Source organism: Lathamus discolor, chromosome 2 (assembly GCF_037157495.1).
Source record: "Lathamus discolor isolate bLatDis1 chromosome 2, bLatDis1.hap1, whole genome shotgun sequence".
Taxonomy (NCBI): Eukaryota; Metazoa; Chordata; class Aves; order Psittaciformes; family Psittacidae; genus Lathamus; species Lathamus discolor.
This window is the reverse complement of record NC_088885.1, coordinates 119,856,548-119,875,058: the sequence shown is the minus strand read 5'-3', so window position 1 is coordinate 119,875,058 and position 18,511 is coordinate 119,856,548. Positions and strand designations below refer to the sequence as shown.

At 37.2% G+C, this 18,511-nt stretch overlaps 1 protein-coding gene across 1 annotated transcript in view; it reads right to left on the bottom strand.

Annotated features, from left to right (window-relative positions):
* Positions 1 to 18,080, bottom strand: part of RP1 (RP1 axonemal microtubule associated) — a 178,995-nt gene extending 160,915 nt beyond the window's left edge. Inside the window, exons 1-3 of the mRNA XM_065669368.1 lie at positions 17,442 to 18,080; positions 15,955 to 16,126; positions 737 to 900 (exon numbers count right to left, since the gene is read on the bottom strand). Of these exons, the coding sequence (XP_065525440.1) occupies positions 737 to 900; positions 15,955 to 16,126; positions 17,442 to 18,080 (975 nt within the window). The remainder of the gene's footprint in view (positions 1 to 736; positions 901 to 15,954; positions 16,127 to 17,441) is intronic.
* Between the last annotated feature and the right edge of the window lie 431 nt (positions 18,081 to 18,511).

Below are 18,511 nucleotides of genomic sequence, written 5' to 3'. Positions count from 1 at the left end.
ACAGAACTGTGCTTCCTACACATCAAGCAGCTACAAGGCTATTGTGAAAAAAGTGAACTCTTCATCAGTGCTGCCATTAAATACCTTTTCTTTGAAGGGAACTTGTTATGCTGGATACTAACAATGGAAGCACCTGTTTCTTACACAGCCCTACAGCTGGCACCTGCTAGAGACACTCACTGGCAATCCCATATATACACTCAGGCTATGCAGCTTTTGATAAGAAACCTATTCTGGCTCACTTACAGCATCATGACAAAAGACTGCTGGGGGAGAAGTTTGCTTGTGTAGCTGGGAGCAGAAGCAGCTTCAGATAGGGAGACTTCATTACAGGTATAAAAATTGCCATTATTCAAATACATAGCCATTACAAAAGTTAAAAATTTACTCCATGTCCTGATTCTCCACTTCCTCATTTCATTTTTAATATTGTAGATCCATTTCACATTTAAAAACTAAACAGGTATCTGTTGTCCTCTATTTCCTGTACTTTCTTGGGCATTATGTAAATTAACCAGCAGTTCTTCTTAAACAGACAAGAAATATGTTGAATCAAGTCAGCTTTGGATAGGTGAGTGGGAAAGTGAGATACTAAATTTAGTTCTACACTGAAGTCCTGCTGCTTGTTTTCAGACATGTGCACCATAAAAAAACTGACTGCCATCAGATACATTTTGAAATGCCATGCAATCTGGCAGGATACAAGAGAGCAACACAATGAATACATATTACTTACTGTGAAGATGTCTTCATTTCCTCTCTGAAATAATTTTCCCTCCTCTCCATCAAGAAAAATGGGCCCTGAACTGCTGTGATCCCCATACAATGTAATATAAACCTTTGAGCTTGTTCCTGCAGATGGCATATTGCTGGTGAGGACTGACACCTTCCATTTCCTAGCTATCAAAAGATAAAAAGACTCACTGAATTACTTAAATTCAAGATTCTTGAGCAAAATGTATTTCAGTAATTGAAATTCTAAATATATTATGTCAATGGATATAGAAATAAGTATTTCACAAAATTACAGCAGGTAAATATTGAGTTTGCTACATTGGGCAAGCAAAAATCAAGAAATGTCAGGTTGCATTCATATCTTTTACTCTGCCTATGCCATATGACTAAGTCAAATTTGCATGAATGTAAGATCACTTTTCAAACAGTCTTGAAATATTGTATTAAATTTTATTTAACACCGCTTTCTGTTTCCTTGGGATACATCAGGTCTGTTCAACAACAGCCATGAGGACTCTCATTCAGCTAGCTCTGGAATTACAAACTCATGACTTTAAGCATTCGGTTCTCTCAAAGCCCATTAGCTCTGCTGAAAGAGACCTCTTTAAGAAAGGTTCCATATCTCTGCCAAGGTGTGATGTTACACAAGATGTTACACAGGTGTAACAGCTTATTTGGAATGCATTGAAGGATTACAAATATATTCTTGAATTATACCCTTAAATACAAATACTCTTTACATGGCTAAATTTCATAATTACCAAGGCAAAGTATTTTGATTTAAGCTTTGGTTTAGTGGAAGCTGAGAACAACGGCATGGAATTAAGGGAAATGATATCGCTGAGGGATGGCTAACAGGAAGGAATATTATGAAAACACCCTCACTCTCAATGTTTATAATTAGCTGATACCCATATCAAATGGAACACATTTAGGAACACACACACAAACACACCTCACCATTGATTAATATCACTGTTTCTTAACAGAGAGCTTCCTTTAAAGTATAGCAGCAGTAATAAAGCCCCCTATCATCTGATGACTCATCTATGCTACTTATGTTACCTGTATTACTGACTTTTCCCTCCATCACAGTGTCTTTGATCCTGCTAAAACACTAAGACATAGTTAAAACACTAAGAAATAATATAGTGATGATGAGTGAGTTCATCACCACATGCTGAATTTTGTGTTTATTGACTATTTGAGATATTTAAAAGGGATCTGCATGTCTTAAACCCCAGGCAATAAACTATCCTGCAGGTCTATTGTGAGGTTCAGCAATTTTGTCTCAGGTGTCACTCAGTATTTTCAGTGGTAGCCAAGGGTATTTTCTTAAAGGAGCCAGTGGATTTTGATCTGATACACAGAATGATTCTGCAGCAGAATACTATTTAGAATCATAGAATAGTTAGGGTTGGAAAGGATCTCAAGATCATCTAGTTCCAACCCCCTGCCATGGGCAGAGACACCTCACACTAAACCATCCCACCCAAGGCTCTGTCCAACCCAGCCTTGAACTCCACCAGGGATGGAGCATTCTCAGCTTCCTTGGGCAACCCATTCCAGTGCCTCACCACTCTTACAGTAAAGAACTTCTTCCTTATACCCAATCTAAACTTTCCCATTTAAGTTGTAACCCATTACTACTTGTATTTGAGGGCTAGTGAAACCAATGATTTGAGGATTTGTGCTAAGTTTTCTATGACATTCTTGAAAAAACAAGGTATCCTACCTTATTTTCACTTGGTCATGTTTAGCCATCTCCAAAAAGAAAAGACATCTCAGAAATTGATAATTAGGCTGACCTTGGTGTGGTGCATGGCAGTATCTTTGTATTTAGAAAATAATGAGTTGAGAATATATCCTCTGTACCACTTAGCAATATGTCTGAATAATTACTACTGCTTTTAATAAAAGGCAGAAAAAAAAAGTCACTGTAAAGGCATGTTATGAGATCTAATATATTATTGATTCTTGATGGTAGAATCTATAAGTCTTGTTTGTGTCTTGCTATAACCATTAGGCTATACCTTTTGAGTAAATTTTTACTTTTGTGTGCCTATTGTGCTTTGTGTGTAAAACGCACATTCCTTGGGATATGCAGTATTCTAGAATCAGTAACTATTAAAACAAATATCTTCTCCCATACTTTGAGAGGAGAGATGAGGAGACATTAACTTACTCTTGGTTCATACTTGACGATAAACCTTAAGATCTTGAAGTTCCACAATAGTGTTCTGAGATTAACTTATTTCTTTGAAAAAAATTCTTCTTGGTCCATGACCGGAATAGCAAGTGTGAAAATTTTAGAAGACAGAGGCAGAATCTGAGAGCAGTTATATTGCTTAAGAGCACACATCTAAAATGCATTATTGTCATGACAGATTTGGAGTATAGACCACTACTCACTTTTAAAGAGATACTCTTACAGCAGCACTTTTCTGAAACTACTGTGAATGTGCAGCTATAGTATCAATGCCCATGTATCTTACACCAAAGCAACACTAGGTAATGTTTTTGAACAATTTTAAATGAATGTACAGTTATCTCCCAATATATACAGCTAAACAGAAAAAATTACTAGCATCAGTTTACTGCAGATACACAGCACAACGTATCAGACTTGCATTGTTCAAGTATCTGATCTCCTCCCTGATGATAAGAATTCATATTTGTACACAAGGAAATTACAGTAGCTTTAATCTATCCAAATATTATATGAGAAATCAGTAGCTAAAATGGAGAAGTGGATTATCCCAGGACTGTAGAGAAACAAAATAACTAGCTAGATGGGAAATAACACATTTGTGCCAAAATGTGAAGTATTAGTTTATAGGGATACTAGTAACTTTCTCAGGAATCAGTGCTGGAATTTATCTGGATTTCATCTTTTCATCAATATACTGCATAAAGTAGGTAATTTCTGTAACACAGTTGCTAAGAACTGTCAAAGTATAAGAGGATCAGAAAATCCAGAGTAGTAGAAAAAGGATAATATATAACTGCGCAAAGTACAAGGAAATTAATTTTAAAAATACTACTGAAACTTAATGCCATGAATAGGGCCTTTATCACTTAAAAAAATAAAGTCAGTCATCAATGTGACTGTAAGATGCAGGAGGGAGATTTCTAAGTAGATAAATTTTACTGTCATTGTCCCAGAGTCCAGAGAGACAATCTTTCAAATACTGCATGAAGTTCTATCAACTATAAATAAAAAATAAATAAATACTGAAATTAGGAAAGGGCCTGAGAAAGACAATCATGATGGTTAGAGGAAATGGAGAGCTGTTTATGTAGGAGAAAAAGTTGAGAGAATGTTTGATTTGATTGAAAGATAGCAGGGGGTTAAACTAGACAAACTGAAACTTCCTGGGACTGTGATCTGTGCTATGTTGGTCTTTTTTATTTATTTATTTTTTAATAATGGCAAGACAAAAATTAACTGAATCTAGAAGATTGGTATAATCTATATAATGCCCTTGAATGTCTGCTGAATTGTTTTCTATCCTGTCCTTTACACATAGAATCATAGAATCATAGAACAGTTAGGGTTGGAAAGGACCTCAAGATCATCTAGTTCCAAACCCCCTGCCATGGGCAGGGACACCTCACACTAAACCATGTCACCCAAGGGTCTGTCCAACCTGGCCTTGAACACTGCCAGGGATGGAGCACTCACAACCTCCTTGGGCAAACCATTCCAGTGCCTCACCACCCTTACAGTAAAGAACTTCTTCCTTATATCCAATCTAAACTTCCCCTGTTTAAGTTTTAACCCATTACCCCTTGTCCTGTCACTACAGTCACTAATGAAGAGTCCCTCCCCAGCATCCCTATAGCATCCCTTCAGATACTGGAAGGCTGCTATGAGGTCTCCACGCAGCCTTCTCTTCTCCAGGCTGAAGAGCCCCAACTTTCTCAGCCTGTCTTCCTACAGGAGGTGCTCCAGTCCCCTGATCATCCTTGTGGCCCTCCTCTGCACTTGTTCCAACAGTTCCATGTCCTTTCTATGTTGAGGACACCAGAACTGCACACAGTACTCCAGGTGAGGTCTCATGAGAGCAGAGTAGAGGGGCAGGATCGCCTCCTTCGACCTGCTGATGGCCAGTGGCTTAGCAGCTTCATTTGCCAGCTCCTTCAGGACCTGCAGATGGATTTCATCAGGTCCCATGGACTTGTGCACATTCAGGTTCTTAGGATGGTCTCGAACCAGATCCTCTCCTACAGTGGGCCCAAGGTCTTCATTCTCACAGTCCCTGAGTCTGCTTTCCAAGACTTGGTTGGTCTGGTCAGAGCCTTTGCCAGTGAAGACCGAGGCAAAGAAGTCATTCAGAACCTCAGCCTTCTCCAAATCCAGGGTAGCCAGTTCTCCTGATAGCTTCCAAAGAGGGCCCACGTTGTCACTAGTCTGTCTTTTATTTACAATGTACCTATAGAATCCCTCCCTGTTACCTATGCTTGTCACTGAATAAGTCAGTTTATCCTGACTTATTCAGACTCTATGCTTTTTGCAGTTAATTTGCAGAGTTAAGCTACTTGTGTAAAGTAGCTCATATTGCTCCTCATGGTTTTTTTCTCCCTGTCAATCACTACTTTGCTCTAGCCACCAGCATTGTGAGCATCTAACATCCAGCATCTTCAGCATTCTCCAATTTTACCTAATGGAAGCAATTTTATTTTATCTGCTTATCTCAACCACTTTATAGTCTGTATCTTCACTGAACCATTAATGGATCTGTAAATGCTATGACAATATGGTACATTTCACTGTCAACCTTTTGTCCTGTCCTGTTCTGACCACTTTATTCCTCCTCTTTCAGTTCATGTACTGAAATCAGAAGCATGTGTTGCAGTTAATATAACAAACATTTTGCCACTTGCTGTGGTCTCTGCTAATTGTAACGTCGGGCAGTACCTCACATCTCATCTTTTGAACACTTAGTTTTCCCTGTAACTATGTGAGAACCAATTAAAGGTTCCTGAAGTTCTTGAAACTTAATCTGAAAAAGTTCAAGTGCTGTGAATGCAGCAGAAGATGCTGTGAATCTGACAGAAAGACTGCAAGTGACGGAGACATATATATAGCTGTTAATTTGCCTATCTAACATTTAGATACTATTTACAGCATAGAAGCTGGTACTCAAAATGCTATATGGCATTTAGCTGCATTCTAGTAATTTCGAGCTTAATTTTCCAAACATAGGTTTTATTTCTGTGTTGACATGTAAAAATATAAAAAAAATCCCATTGAGACTCTTCATCTGAAGCTGTTCCAAAACATGCAAAGAAGGATACCGAATGAAACATAAAGATGGAGAAAGAACATGAGAAACAAGGCCAGCACAAGGAATAACACACAGCTATTTGGTGTGAAATATATTAGATGATACATGTTGTTTTAGGGTTGTAATGATAGTTTATTACACAGAATATACTGCTTCAAACAACAGAAACATAACAGTTGCTTATAGGAATATATATGTGCCACTGGACCCCTAAAAAGTACTGAAAGGTGCTTCTAGGTTTCCTATCGGTACTGCAAAACCCCTTTTGCTCCAGATCTAACCCCTACTTCCCCTCCACGTGCCTTCTGTCTCACAAGGAGACAGTCAAAGCATCTGGGCCAAAAGGGATTTGTGTCATCCTTTAATTAGGTCCCAGTCTGGATAAGCAAAGGATCATGATCCAGGGCTTATAGCAGCATGTACATGCCAGTTAGTCCAGACACAGCCTCCAAGATTACAGAATGGCCAAAGTTCCATTCTCTAACTGAAAAAATAGTCCTTTCCTTCTTCAGCTGTTTCTCTGACTTCAGTGACATTGAAGCTAGGTACTAGGCAGTGTTAGGGATTAAAATCCAAAACTGAAATACTCTCTCTAATAACAACATACATTAAATATTTGCAACTTTATATTTAAAATTGTTCACTGAAAATTGTAAACCATAGGTAAGTGCTTACTACACACATATAATATTAAAAAATGCTGTTAACAGGTATCCAAACTAATTCTAGTAACAGATTGAAAGAGCCTGAAACATATTACACATGCCTTGGATTCTTACAGTAAGGCATATTTACAACAACAACACAAAAAAAAAAAAAAAAAAGACATGGATCACCTTAAAAGTACAGAGATTAAAGAAAAACACACCACTAAAACTCATAGTGTATGCAGAAAAATTTGAGAGAGTAAGCTGTACTGCCTCAGAAGTGATCACGGCAAGGGCAGTCAGGAAGTCCACTGATGCAGAGTCTGCTTTCTCAGTTCCTGTGGAATCCCAGTGGCAATGAATACACTCCTTTTTTAGTATCTGCTCAGTAAAAGACACAAACTTCATTTGGGGTCTGGATGATCCTATATACAGACTGAAAGATCTCTTTACGCACACATATATTTCAAAGTTGGCCTTTAAAAACTGAAATAGCAATTTTATAATGTTTATCTGTATAAAATTATCATGACTTCTGTTTCCTACTTTTCATTGATTTGTATCATTTGAATAATATTTCCTTCTTTTCATTTCAAATTAAACATATCATTTGATTTTGTTCCAGAAAAAGCGTTTCTAGTGAAAGACAATTCTTAAACCCTATCTTAAATGTCACAAAATATAGGAATCTTATCTTAGAACTCAGGTGGGTCTTTCAAATTTCAGTTCTCTGTTCTAACAAGCAGTAGTGGTTTCTCTATAAATTAGATCTTGTTATATATCTTAATATCTCTAAACAGATAACATTTCAGTGAAAACCTTTTTTAACCCAGAAAGTGCTGTCTTAGAAGAACAGCTTTTCCTCCTATGTTGGTTCCCATAAAACTCTATGTATTTCAGCAGTGATATACAATTCTGATTTATATTTATCTAGGTTTGGGCTGGACTCACATTAAGATTTTTCCTAGCTGTGTCGTTCAACAGTTTATTTTGTGATTTATTATTTTTTTCTGAAGGTGTTTTCACTAATCTAATATTGTAGAAATTCCAAGATCTCTATTATAAGTCTTTCTCATTTTTACTGTTTCCATTGTCCATTGTACAAAAGCAAACTTCTTTCTCTTCTTCTTCTTCTTCTTCTTCTCCTTCTTCTTCTGGAGGAAAGGCATTTTCATTTTTCAGATTCTCATATGCATTATGTTCAATGTTATTTAAAGAAATGTTACATTTCAGGGATGTTTCATAATGATAGGTTTCTGCTGGGTCTGCCAACCTGTGAGTATATTTTTTTCCAACAATATCAATTTGGCTCATTCTTAGAGTTTGGCACGTTTTTTCTTTTCTATTGGGTAGCTCACTATTTGTGCCTATAACAAGACCACTGGGTATGTGTTTGGATTCATGTTTGATGACTTCCATGGGTTTTACATTCACGTCCTCTGTAATATGTAACTTCTCTAAACAGCTTGTGTCTTTCAGAGTTGATGATACAAATATTCCAAAGTTACTAATAAAATCTAGTGTGTTATTTGCATAAAACCTATTAAAAATATTACTGGCAATCTTATTGATACAGTTATTCTTCAGAATCACATTATTATTTTCATCTGTTATTAAATCTTTGCCTGACCATTGTAAACATTCACTTTTTTTGGCCAACAAACATGGATTCAGCTGGTTCTCAATATCAGATGCTTTTTGGTAGGCATACCCTCTCTGTTCCTCATTAATTGGTGTTATGGTCACCATCAGTATTGGACAATGCTGGCCACATATAGCATGGAGTTTATCCAGAGAATCTTCTTCCTGAGGAGCACTCCTGTTAGCATTAGTAGTAGTAGCATCAGCTGGCTGGGACTGTATGGGTTCATCACTTAAAGGCTGTTCCAATGGACGTACCTTGTTGTCAGGCAATCTAAATTCTACAGATGCAAAAGGTGAAAAATTGGTATCAGACTGTGTGGAACAATGTGTAAAAGATGGTTTGTTTTTTTCTGTCTTTGCTGCAGGAATGGAAGTGGTCTTACCATTGAAGCTATGTTTGCTTTTTGTATTTAAGACATCCGGAAAGGGGTCTGAATCACTATTATGAGGCATATTGAAATAGTTGCAAAAATTTTCAGAGGGTTTAGCCATGTCTTCAAGTTCTGAAGAAGAGTTTTCATTGAGGTCTGGGTATTGATTCAGGTTGCCAAAGTGCGAGTATGGAACATCATCACTGTTAGTATCAAGGACTGTGTCTGTTGATGTTGTATCCAGATTTCCATACATTCCAACCCGTTCAGGTGGTGACCTTCTTATTAAATGATTTTCTTTGAGAAGCCATTTGCCTTTATCTATCAATATTCCTTCATCTTCATTAGTTGGTGCACTAGGTTGACAATGTTGCTTTAGAGATTCCTCTGAATGGTCAACAGTATAACTTGTCTCTTCTCTGTTAAGAGTAGGTTGTGGTGTTGGTAAAGAAGTATTTTCTTGTCTCGATATAGTGTCATCTTTGTTTATGTTTACTGCAAATTCTTCTGACAGTAGTGAAGAATGTGCCAATTTCTCACCAGAGCAAGACGTTGGCTCTTGAGAAAAATAAATGTTTTTTTCCACAACTGCAGAGTGGAATTCTTCAGTATCCTTTTGAAATACTTTCAACATATAAGGAAATCCTTTGTGAAAGTCAGGTTTAAATGAAGCTTCTGTGTTGCCATAAAGTCTTTCAATAGTTCTTTTTACATAGCCAGTGTTATAATGTTTTTCAAGCATTGCTTCCTCCCCACTTTCATTGGTCAGATCACTGGATGGTCTGAAGTTATAATCACTTTCTTCAGTATCTGGTCTGTAATCTGACCAGTCTGAAGTAGCGGGACTTTTTAAGCATTTTTTTACTTGAGAAGTGTCTAAACAGATTTTATTCTCTGATGCTTCTACTTGCAATTTCTGTTCTCCTTCGCTCATATCGCATTCTGTAATTTGCTTTGATTCATAACAAAACGATAATGGAGAGACTGTAGATAACCTCTCAGAGGTTTCCTCACCAGTTTCTGCATCTTCCTTGTCTTCCTGTACAGAATAATCCTCATTGTTATATTCTACAGAGGTTTCAGTGGCAAGTTTAAATTGGTTATTTGGGGTTTTGTCATTATCCGCTGAAGTGGGATCAACTTTCTCATTTTCACTTTTACCAGTAGTAACATGTATACCTTTTTCACATTCTAACTCAGAAGTATCCTGATCTAAAATATGATGTTTATCATTAGAAGTTATGCTACAGACTGTTGAGTTAGGCTCTATTGAAGTTTCAGACTCCTCATTAGTGAATGATGTATTAGTATTTTCATCTTGAGATCTTTTATATAGGCTATCAGGCATTTCTTCCTTTCTTGCATGTGGCTTTATAGCTGATGCAAGGCTACAGGTACTTGAATTAGTATTGGCATATTGACTATCTAGCTGTGTTTGGAGAGCACTCAAGTCTAAAGTCTCTGCTTCATTACGAAGATCTTTCTGTATATCAAGACAGGTTTCTAATTCACCAGCCAGTTTTAGAGCTTCTTCAGAATTTTCACTGTCCTTTGGAACACAAGGCTCAACTGACTTTTCATTTTCATGCAGACATAAACCATTATGAATTTCAGATATGGGCATATTCTCATGGCAATGTGAGGAGTCCTGCTTTTTGAGTTCCCTCCCAAAGGTTAATAAGTTATTTTCTGTTGATTGTTGAAAATGTGAGAAGGCAGCCTTCAGCTCATCAATTTTTTCTATGACTGCAGTTTGTTTCAGAAACTGTAACTGTGTAAATATTTCAGAACAGCTACAGGTAGTTTTTTGTGTATCATCTCTGATTGTCCCAATCAAATTCTCTCTCAGATTCAGTACAAGTAGCCAAGTTAGGAGGACATTAGAGGAAGAACTAAAAGCTAAAGAAGAAAGATCTGAAAGGGTGCAAGCTTTTCCTACACATCCATTATGTTCTTTCTGGAGACCAAGCAAAGCTGATTGTAGTTCATGCAGCAACATGATAGACATGCAATTATTCTGAACATCAATTCCCATTTTCTCATTGACAATTGCACAATCAACTTGAACAGCAACTTCAGACTTTTTTCTTTGACATAGGTTGGTATATTGAATATCAGCTTCTGACATCTTTTTATCATTGTCAGATGTTTCATGAAGCAAGAGTAGCTTACCATTACAACAAAATTCTGACTTTAGTGAACACTTGGCTGTTTCTATTATAGTTGTATTAGCATGAATCAAGGGGTCAGTTTGTTTTGCATCTGAATCTTTGCCTGATTGTTCTGAAGCTCCCAAATCACAAATAGGCTTTAATGTTCTTTTTGTTAGATTATGTTCAAGCAGATGTTTTTTCCCAGTCACGTGTCCTTTATTTGTGATAGATCTTGTTTCTTTATCTATAGAAGCATCAATAGGAAAATTACAGGCATTGCTGTTCTCTACATTCCCTTCTTTTTTATGTATAGGGGGTAAGACAGAATTTGGTAAAAAGTTTTTCAGCCAAGTTTGGACATGGTTTTCGAGGGAATGCTCAACACCCTTCTCTTGAAAATCCTCTTGTTTCAGAGCCTCTAGTGTGATGGCACTCTCTGACATATTTAACTTCTTTGCGCCTTTACTTAGACTTTTCTTCATCCCCTTTTGCTTTTTCTCTTTCTTTGATGGGAAATTTTCCAAAACATTCTTCTCCTTTTCTTTTTCAATGTTAAGATTCTCTGGCACTTCTGACAATGGTTTTGAAATCACTGATGTGTTACATGTCTGTTCAAAAGAATTGTTTGTGAAACGTGCGCCTTCTTTCTCAGTACTCAGTGTATCCTGACTGTGTTCAGACTCATTGTTTGAATCAACTGTCACTAGACCATCTTCACTCTTTGCAGATGAAACTATACTACTTTTTTTGCCTGACTTCAACTTTGAGTCGAACAACTTGTTATTACTTCTTGGGTTTCTATTAGATGATAATCCATTTTGTTCCACTAAATCCTGGTGGTAGAACTCATCATCAGGACATACACTTTTGTCTGAATTGACAGAGCCATCATTGTTTTTTACAAAAAATTCCATCCTTTTTTTCTGAGGCATTTCAGAATAATTATCCATAGCCTCTGCTGTGGAATCCTGCGGGGGGTTGCTTGTGATATGCATTCCCTCACTTTTAATTATCCCTGAAATTCCTTTATCTTTTTGATCTTCATATGTACTTTGTTCTAGGAAGTTAGACGATTTTCTCTTCTTCTTCTTCTTTCTGGTGAGGGAAGACATAGATTGGCTGTCATCAATGAGATGTGTTGCTGTCACAGATTCAGTCCTGACACTGGTTTGATTCTCACTTTCAGTTACAGTAGGAAATAACCCAGCTGTTGGATTAATTTTGTCAGTAAGACCTTTACTACATGGAGGTACCATCATCTTCATCTGGCTATGTCCAGCAGAGGCTGAACGCACTGCATCTTGAGAAATAGGTAGTAAATCTGAAGTTTTACATTGTGTTTCTTCTACTGACTGACTTAATTCTGAATAGTGAGTGAAAGAACTCAGTGATCTTTTAATTTGTTTAATATCACATGACTTATGGATGTGATCTGCTGAGGCTGGCCTGGCTGCCTGGTAAATTTCTGATGATGGTATGAAATAATTGATGTTAGTTTTGCAGGTTGATACTAAACTGTTATATGTACCTTGATCCACAACTGATTTCTCTAATATATTCTGTGCTGATTCATCCTCATCAGGCACTTCTAATGTATTCCTCTTTGTGGTTTCTATTAAATCATTATTTTTGTGGATTACTTTAAAAAACATTTCTTCTTTTATATTCTCTGAAGAAAGCTTAAATAAACCATTGTCACCCATCTCACTAAACTTTGGATTACTGACACTTGATTTTTTTCTTCTTGAATGAGCTACCATGCAATACTCAGATTTATTTTCTCCATTCTTTATTTCCTCACTGTAGGAAAACTGTCCTACTGTCTTCTCCTGAACCTGTTGCTCAGAAACCAATGTGACACTTTCAACTACCGCTTTCTTTTGTCTAACACGTCTTGGCCCAGGGGTAGGAGGCCTGTAAAAGCGAGGCCTGGTGTTATCCTCAGGTACATTGTCTATATCTAGATCTGCAGAATTGCTCTTCATGCAGGTGTTACAACCAGCAGTTTTTAAATCGGACTCTGATTCTCTGTCTGACACTTCTGCATTGAACTGCTGTAGTGAGTCTCCTTCTTTATTGTAGCTCTTCGAAAACAGAGCACCTTTTGGTTTTATACGTTCTGATACATTTACACTGGATAAGGAGTCTTCTGCATGCATTGCAGAATTGCAAGTGGTGGTATTTTTATCAGCACGACTAACAGTGGTTGTCCATTTAATGGTTTCTTCCTCTTTAATTTTGAATCGAACTTTCATTTCCACTGTAATACTGCCATCTTGATTAAGGTGAACAGATTTCTCAATGTCATCTTCATACTGTGCCACAGATGATAAGTCTTCACCAGTAACTGACTGATTTCCTCCTATGCCATTATGATTGGCAGGAATACAGGAAGAATCTGAGTTGTTATCATTCAAGTCATTATCATTGCTGGACCCTTTATCAGAAGAAACTGAGAATACCTGAGATCTTGAGCCAGAGCTCATTTCAGCTCTCACTAGCAATAATTACATTGAAAGAACCCGAATTCATTCAAGTAGATGGAAATTAGAGCAGACAAATATCACACATAAGGATCCAGACGGTGAGACAGCAGATAGGCAGCAAAGGAAGAGAAAAGAAGAAAGAAGAAAAATTAGTCAAAATAGGTACAATAGGTTCTTTCTAATGCTAGAACTGTAGTCTTATTTGAAGCTCCGAAGCCTAAAAAAGTACTAAATACTCTCATTTTATACATAGTTAGGAGCTGAGGGGTTGTCTTGTACCACTCAAGGGATTCACAAGCCCTCGCTTGTTTGGGCTTGAAGCTGCCAACTTCACGTCTTCTTCATGCCTTAGCGAAGAAATAATTTTGCCTTAATTCTTACAGTTAGTGCTAAAATGTGTCAGTCAAGGTGAACATGTATCTCCCTGGGCTTAATCCAGCTATGTACAGCATATGAGTAATTACTGTGAGTAGTGTCATTAACACATGAATAAAGGGTTCAGATCCAGTCCCCTGGACTGCCCTTCTATAGAGAAGTAAACAGTGAAACTCTCGCACTTCTTATAAAATCTGAATTTAAATCATGACATTGAGATACATTTTATGCTACAGTACTGTAGACGATGACACAAAACTCAGCAAAGTCAATGAAAATACTTTCAGACTTCAGTGAATAGTGAGTATGGCCCAATATGTGTTTATATACATATTAAATACTCTCAAAATAGGTTTTAATAACAATATTTTAATAAAATATGTTTGTAATAACTTGGCTTTTTAAAAAAAATCTATTTCTCTGTAGCAGTTATCACTGAAGGGATGAGACAAAAGAACATGAGATAAAAATAAGGTTTTGCTATCTTCCAAAAAGTTGTGCTTGTGCGAGGGAAACAGTGGGGGTACACCCACACAAAGATATCCGGAGCTGCTACGGGTACCTACATATATAGAAGCCACTATCTAATAGACAGGTTTCACTTATCTTTGACACATGTAATATTACCTTATCTACATTGTTTGAATTTAAGCTTTTTCCTTTTTTTTATCTCAAGTGAGTCACAAATGGTCTTATATCAAAACTTTCACAGTTAGCATATTACCATTATAGCTACAAGTCTATAATTTCAGGCAGAGTGCCTTGCAAGTTTCCCAGGCATATGCTTTACCATGAACTGAATCAGAAATAAAAGTTTGTACTAACTCCTCTAACACAGACAAGACCTTATGCTTCCCAGAGTAAAAATCTCACTTTCTCTGTCTCAAGAAATGGAATTGGAACAAAGTGCCTGCAATTTGATTTTTCAGGCTCTTACTTCACCAGTGATGTCTCCTACACACGATACTTCTGAATTTCTCAGGTTAAAGACAAAAGATGGTAGTGTTGTTGGGGGGTTTCTCTCCCTCTTTCTGTAATTGCCCTTAACTAAGGATTGGAAGGCGGAGCTTATCGGATACTGAGCTATTCACAACTTCTAGCATTGTAATGCTCAATCTCTGTCTCAAAGCAAATTTTGGGTAGGACTTTTTTGTTTCTGTAGAACTTTCATTCCCAAGTTCTGTGCAAGTCAAAGAACATGAACAAAATGATGACTTTGGTGGGGACATAATAAACTGAAGGGATGTGGAAGAAACTCATTCAAGTAAGTGGAAGTCTCATCTCTCATACATCAATGTGCTATGGGACACAGTCAAGTTTGCTGTTGAAAGCCTCAGTACAGAAACAATTACAATGTTCCCTGGACTCTCCAGTACAGCATGCAGTTCTATCAAGAGTACTACGTGCCTCTGTATTAAACAAGGTTCCCCCTAGACAGTATCTCTGCCCTAATGCTCAGGATTCCCACATGACCTAAAGCTCTGGTACTGCAGCACTTTGTTCCCCTCAACCTCAGGCTATTCAGCTAGCCTTGCTTCTTTCCAACAGCTCGTCATGTCTTTGATCATCCCCTGGACACTTCACATTCTTACTGACCTCAGTAACACAACTCTATCAGTAACCCAAGGGAAAGTACATATTTGTGTATCTTTTCCCAAACTTATCCAAAAAATGTATATCACAGCCACAAGGATGTAAGAAAGGTTAACACTCTGTTTAGACAACACCAGCTTCAAAAACATGATGAATTTGTGAGTGAAAGGGTGCTATAATATTTGACCTGTTTATGTGGAGCATGGGACATGGGAAAGTGAAAGTCATGACAATGACAAGTCAAACTTCTGCTTGCTAAGGTAAGTTCTGAAAACTGCACAAAAATTTTGCTCAAGAAATTCAGTTACTTAAAATCCTGAAGTGGCCTGAGGTTTCTCTTTACCGCTGCCATTATTAACTATGACACCAAAAATTTGACAGCTATGACAATCAAATGCATTAATATGGAATATACTTACAGATTTGGACCCATGTTCTAAATAAGTTTGTTTGAAAGAAAATATGCATACTAGCTGAGTATTTAGAAACTTACATTTTAAAAAGAACAATAACACTTTGATCTTTCTTACTTTTATAAAGGAGTCGAAGCAGATGGCCTTTTGGAATATCATAGATCCGAGTAAGATTGTCATGTTTTATGTCTTATACTGAGAGAAAAAAAACAATTAATAAAATACAAATTAATTCAAAGAACTTACTATTTTCACTCTCTGACTTGGCATTTGCTTTTGGGTACACACGATTTGCAATTCCAAGCAATTTAGCAGGCCGTGAATACCCAAGAGAATCATAATTGCTTGGTTTAAAAGGCTCTCTCCCTGCTGCAACTACAGCTCCAGAGCACAATATTAGGGCCTGAAGATTAGGAACCTGGGAAAAAAAAGAAAAGTAACATTAAATTCTCTGCCTTAGTAACCACTAAAATAATGTAAGAGACTTATCCTTTTCATACTTTAATATCTTCACTTCTTAGACTCCACATTAGTTTGCAGCAGGCTATTAAATATGCATTGCAGCACAGAATTAATTTTTCAATTTCTATAAGGCAATTCATACCTCTGTGAGGGTATATCTAGTTATATCAATACATTAGACGAAGACTTCAAGAAGTAAGTTGGATGCACACGAAAATTTTCTTATAATTTAGGTGTTTGCGTATGTAATTTGGTTTCATCATTTCACAGTGAAGCTTCATAGCCACAAAATAAGAATATGCATTTGGAGGTAGGTATACATATGAACATGTATTTGGAGGTAGACTGGGGCAATTCAGAATACATCACAAGTATTGGACCTGTACAGCCACAGAGGAATGGGACACAGTCACAGATCAATATACACTGGAAAAGGTCATGTAGTCTAACCTTCTGCTTAAAGCAGGTCTGACTGGATAAAGGTGCTCAGAGCCTTGTCTCAGTTCTGAATTTTTGTGTCAAACTATATCGCAAGATAAGGCTTGCAAACTGCATTTCACTGACTTATAGGTGATATGGACAGTTTCCTAACTTACTGCAGAATTTCACCAAACAGTGGATAAATCCCAAATTTTCCTTGAACTCTTGGAGCTCTGCATGGAATTCCCTTTCTAGATACCTGTTAGGTACAATCACAGGTACTTTTCTGTGATTAAACAACACACAGATAAACACAAAGTAAGAGAAAATTATATAGAACTGCATGTGAGCTGAAAATCAGGATTATTAGTTCTGTGTCATCTAGGTTTAGAGGCACAGAACTTAGTCCATACTTTGAAATCTATACTAGACAATAGATGTCACATTTCCAAGTCATTAATGGCAAACCACTCTGCATTTGTGTAATGATAAAATACATTTGGCTAATAGACGCTACTTATTTTTAAAACACTAAAAGTTTCTGTGCAAATGGGTAAAAATATAGAATTGAGAGCATGCTTGAAAGAGGCCTGATTAAGAAAAGTGGTTTTTCAGGATGGCTTAAAATAAAATGCCCTCACTTGCTTCTCTCTGATCACAAGATTTCAGCATATTTCTCCAGGCTAGCAGCTTTTCTGAAGAGCAAAAGGCATAGAAAAGAAACAGCTGGAATTTAGAACGTCAGATCTTCCACCAGGCCAGTGTCCCAAGCTTATAATTGATAAAATCACCTTTGTAATTTAAACTAATCTAGAAGCAATCTTATTGTACATGCTCATCTTTATTCTCACCTTTCTGCCATCAGTGGTGTACAGTTTCACAACTGGATATTGCATTAACTCACTCATGTAATCCAGAAAGGCCTCAAAGGTTTGTGTATTTTTCTTTCCCAGAACTATGGTGCGCCTGAGTCTTACATCTCCATTTTTGAAAACAAGCATCTTTTTGGGAGTTGTTATTTTACTTTCTCGATGGCCAAATCCATCTTCATTTTCCCTTGCTAATTGCACAGCTCGACGGCGAGCACTGACAGGCCTACTGATCTGCCAGGGAAGTGGCTTTTTGCTAGCCTGTTCCAGGTTGATGGGCTTCATTTTCCTCTGATGGGAGCAAATATATGATTTTCCATCTTCAAGATCCTCCAAATTGGTGATGCTGTGTCTCCCTTTTGGTGTACTAATATTTCTTACTCCAAAAGGTAATGGGACCCGTTTGGATAAACTATCCAGCAAGGCATCAAAGGTTTTGTAAGACCGATTGTTAATCACCATGTTGATCCCGTTAAACTGAGGATCTCCACTTTTATAGAAACAGATCCGTTTTGCCACAACAGGTTCGGTAACATTGAAATGGCGCATGATTAAGCTCTGCTCACTCTCGGAAGAGTTCGGCTGATTCACCGAGTAACTAGTTGAAGGTGTTTCACTCATTTTGACAGCAATCTGGAAGAAAGAGGAGATGGGTGTAAAACTTTTCTCATGACTAGTAATAACATGGTCCTAATTTTGAAAAGTGCAGAAAGAGAATTTATAAGAAACTAGCAGCAGCAAGTTGTGCCAAAAATCATTGGATTTAGATGGATCCAAGCTGTTATCTCTAAATTCCACCAAGACTCCAGTAGTGTCAAATTAAGTTAACATAGCTCAATTTGCAAGTATTCCCAAAAATCCCCAGTGTAATTTCAAATCTCTTATCATTTTGGTACAAGAAACCTTTCCTTAGAAGGAGGTATGTGGTCAGTCCAGTTTTCTTTCTTGAGGGTGAAACTAATGACAATATTTTATATTTGAGATGTTAGAAAAATCTTTATTAACAGCGAGAAGCCTGTGCCTAGGCATGAGCCCTATTCAGTCCAGAATAA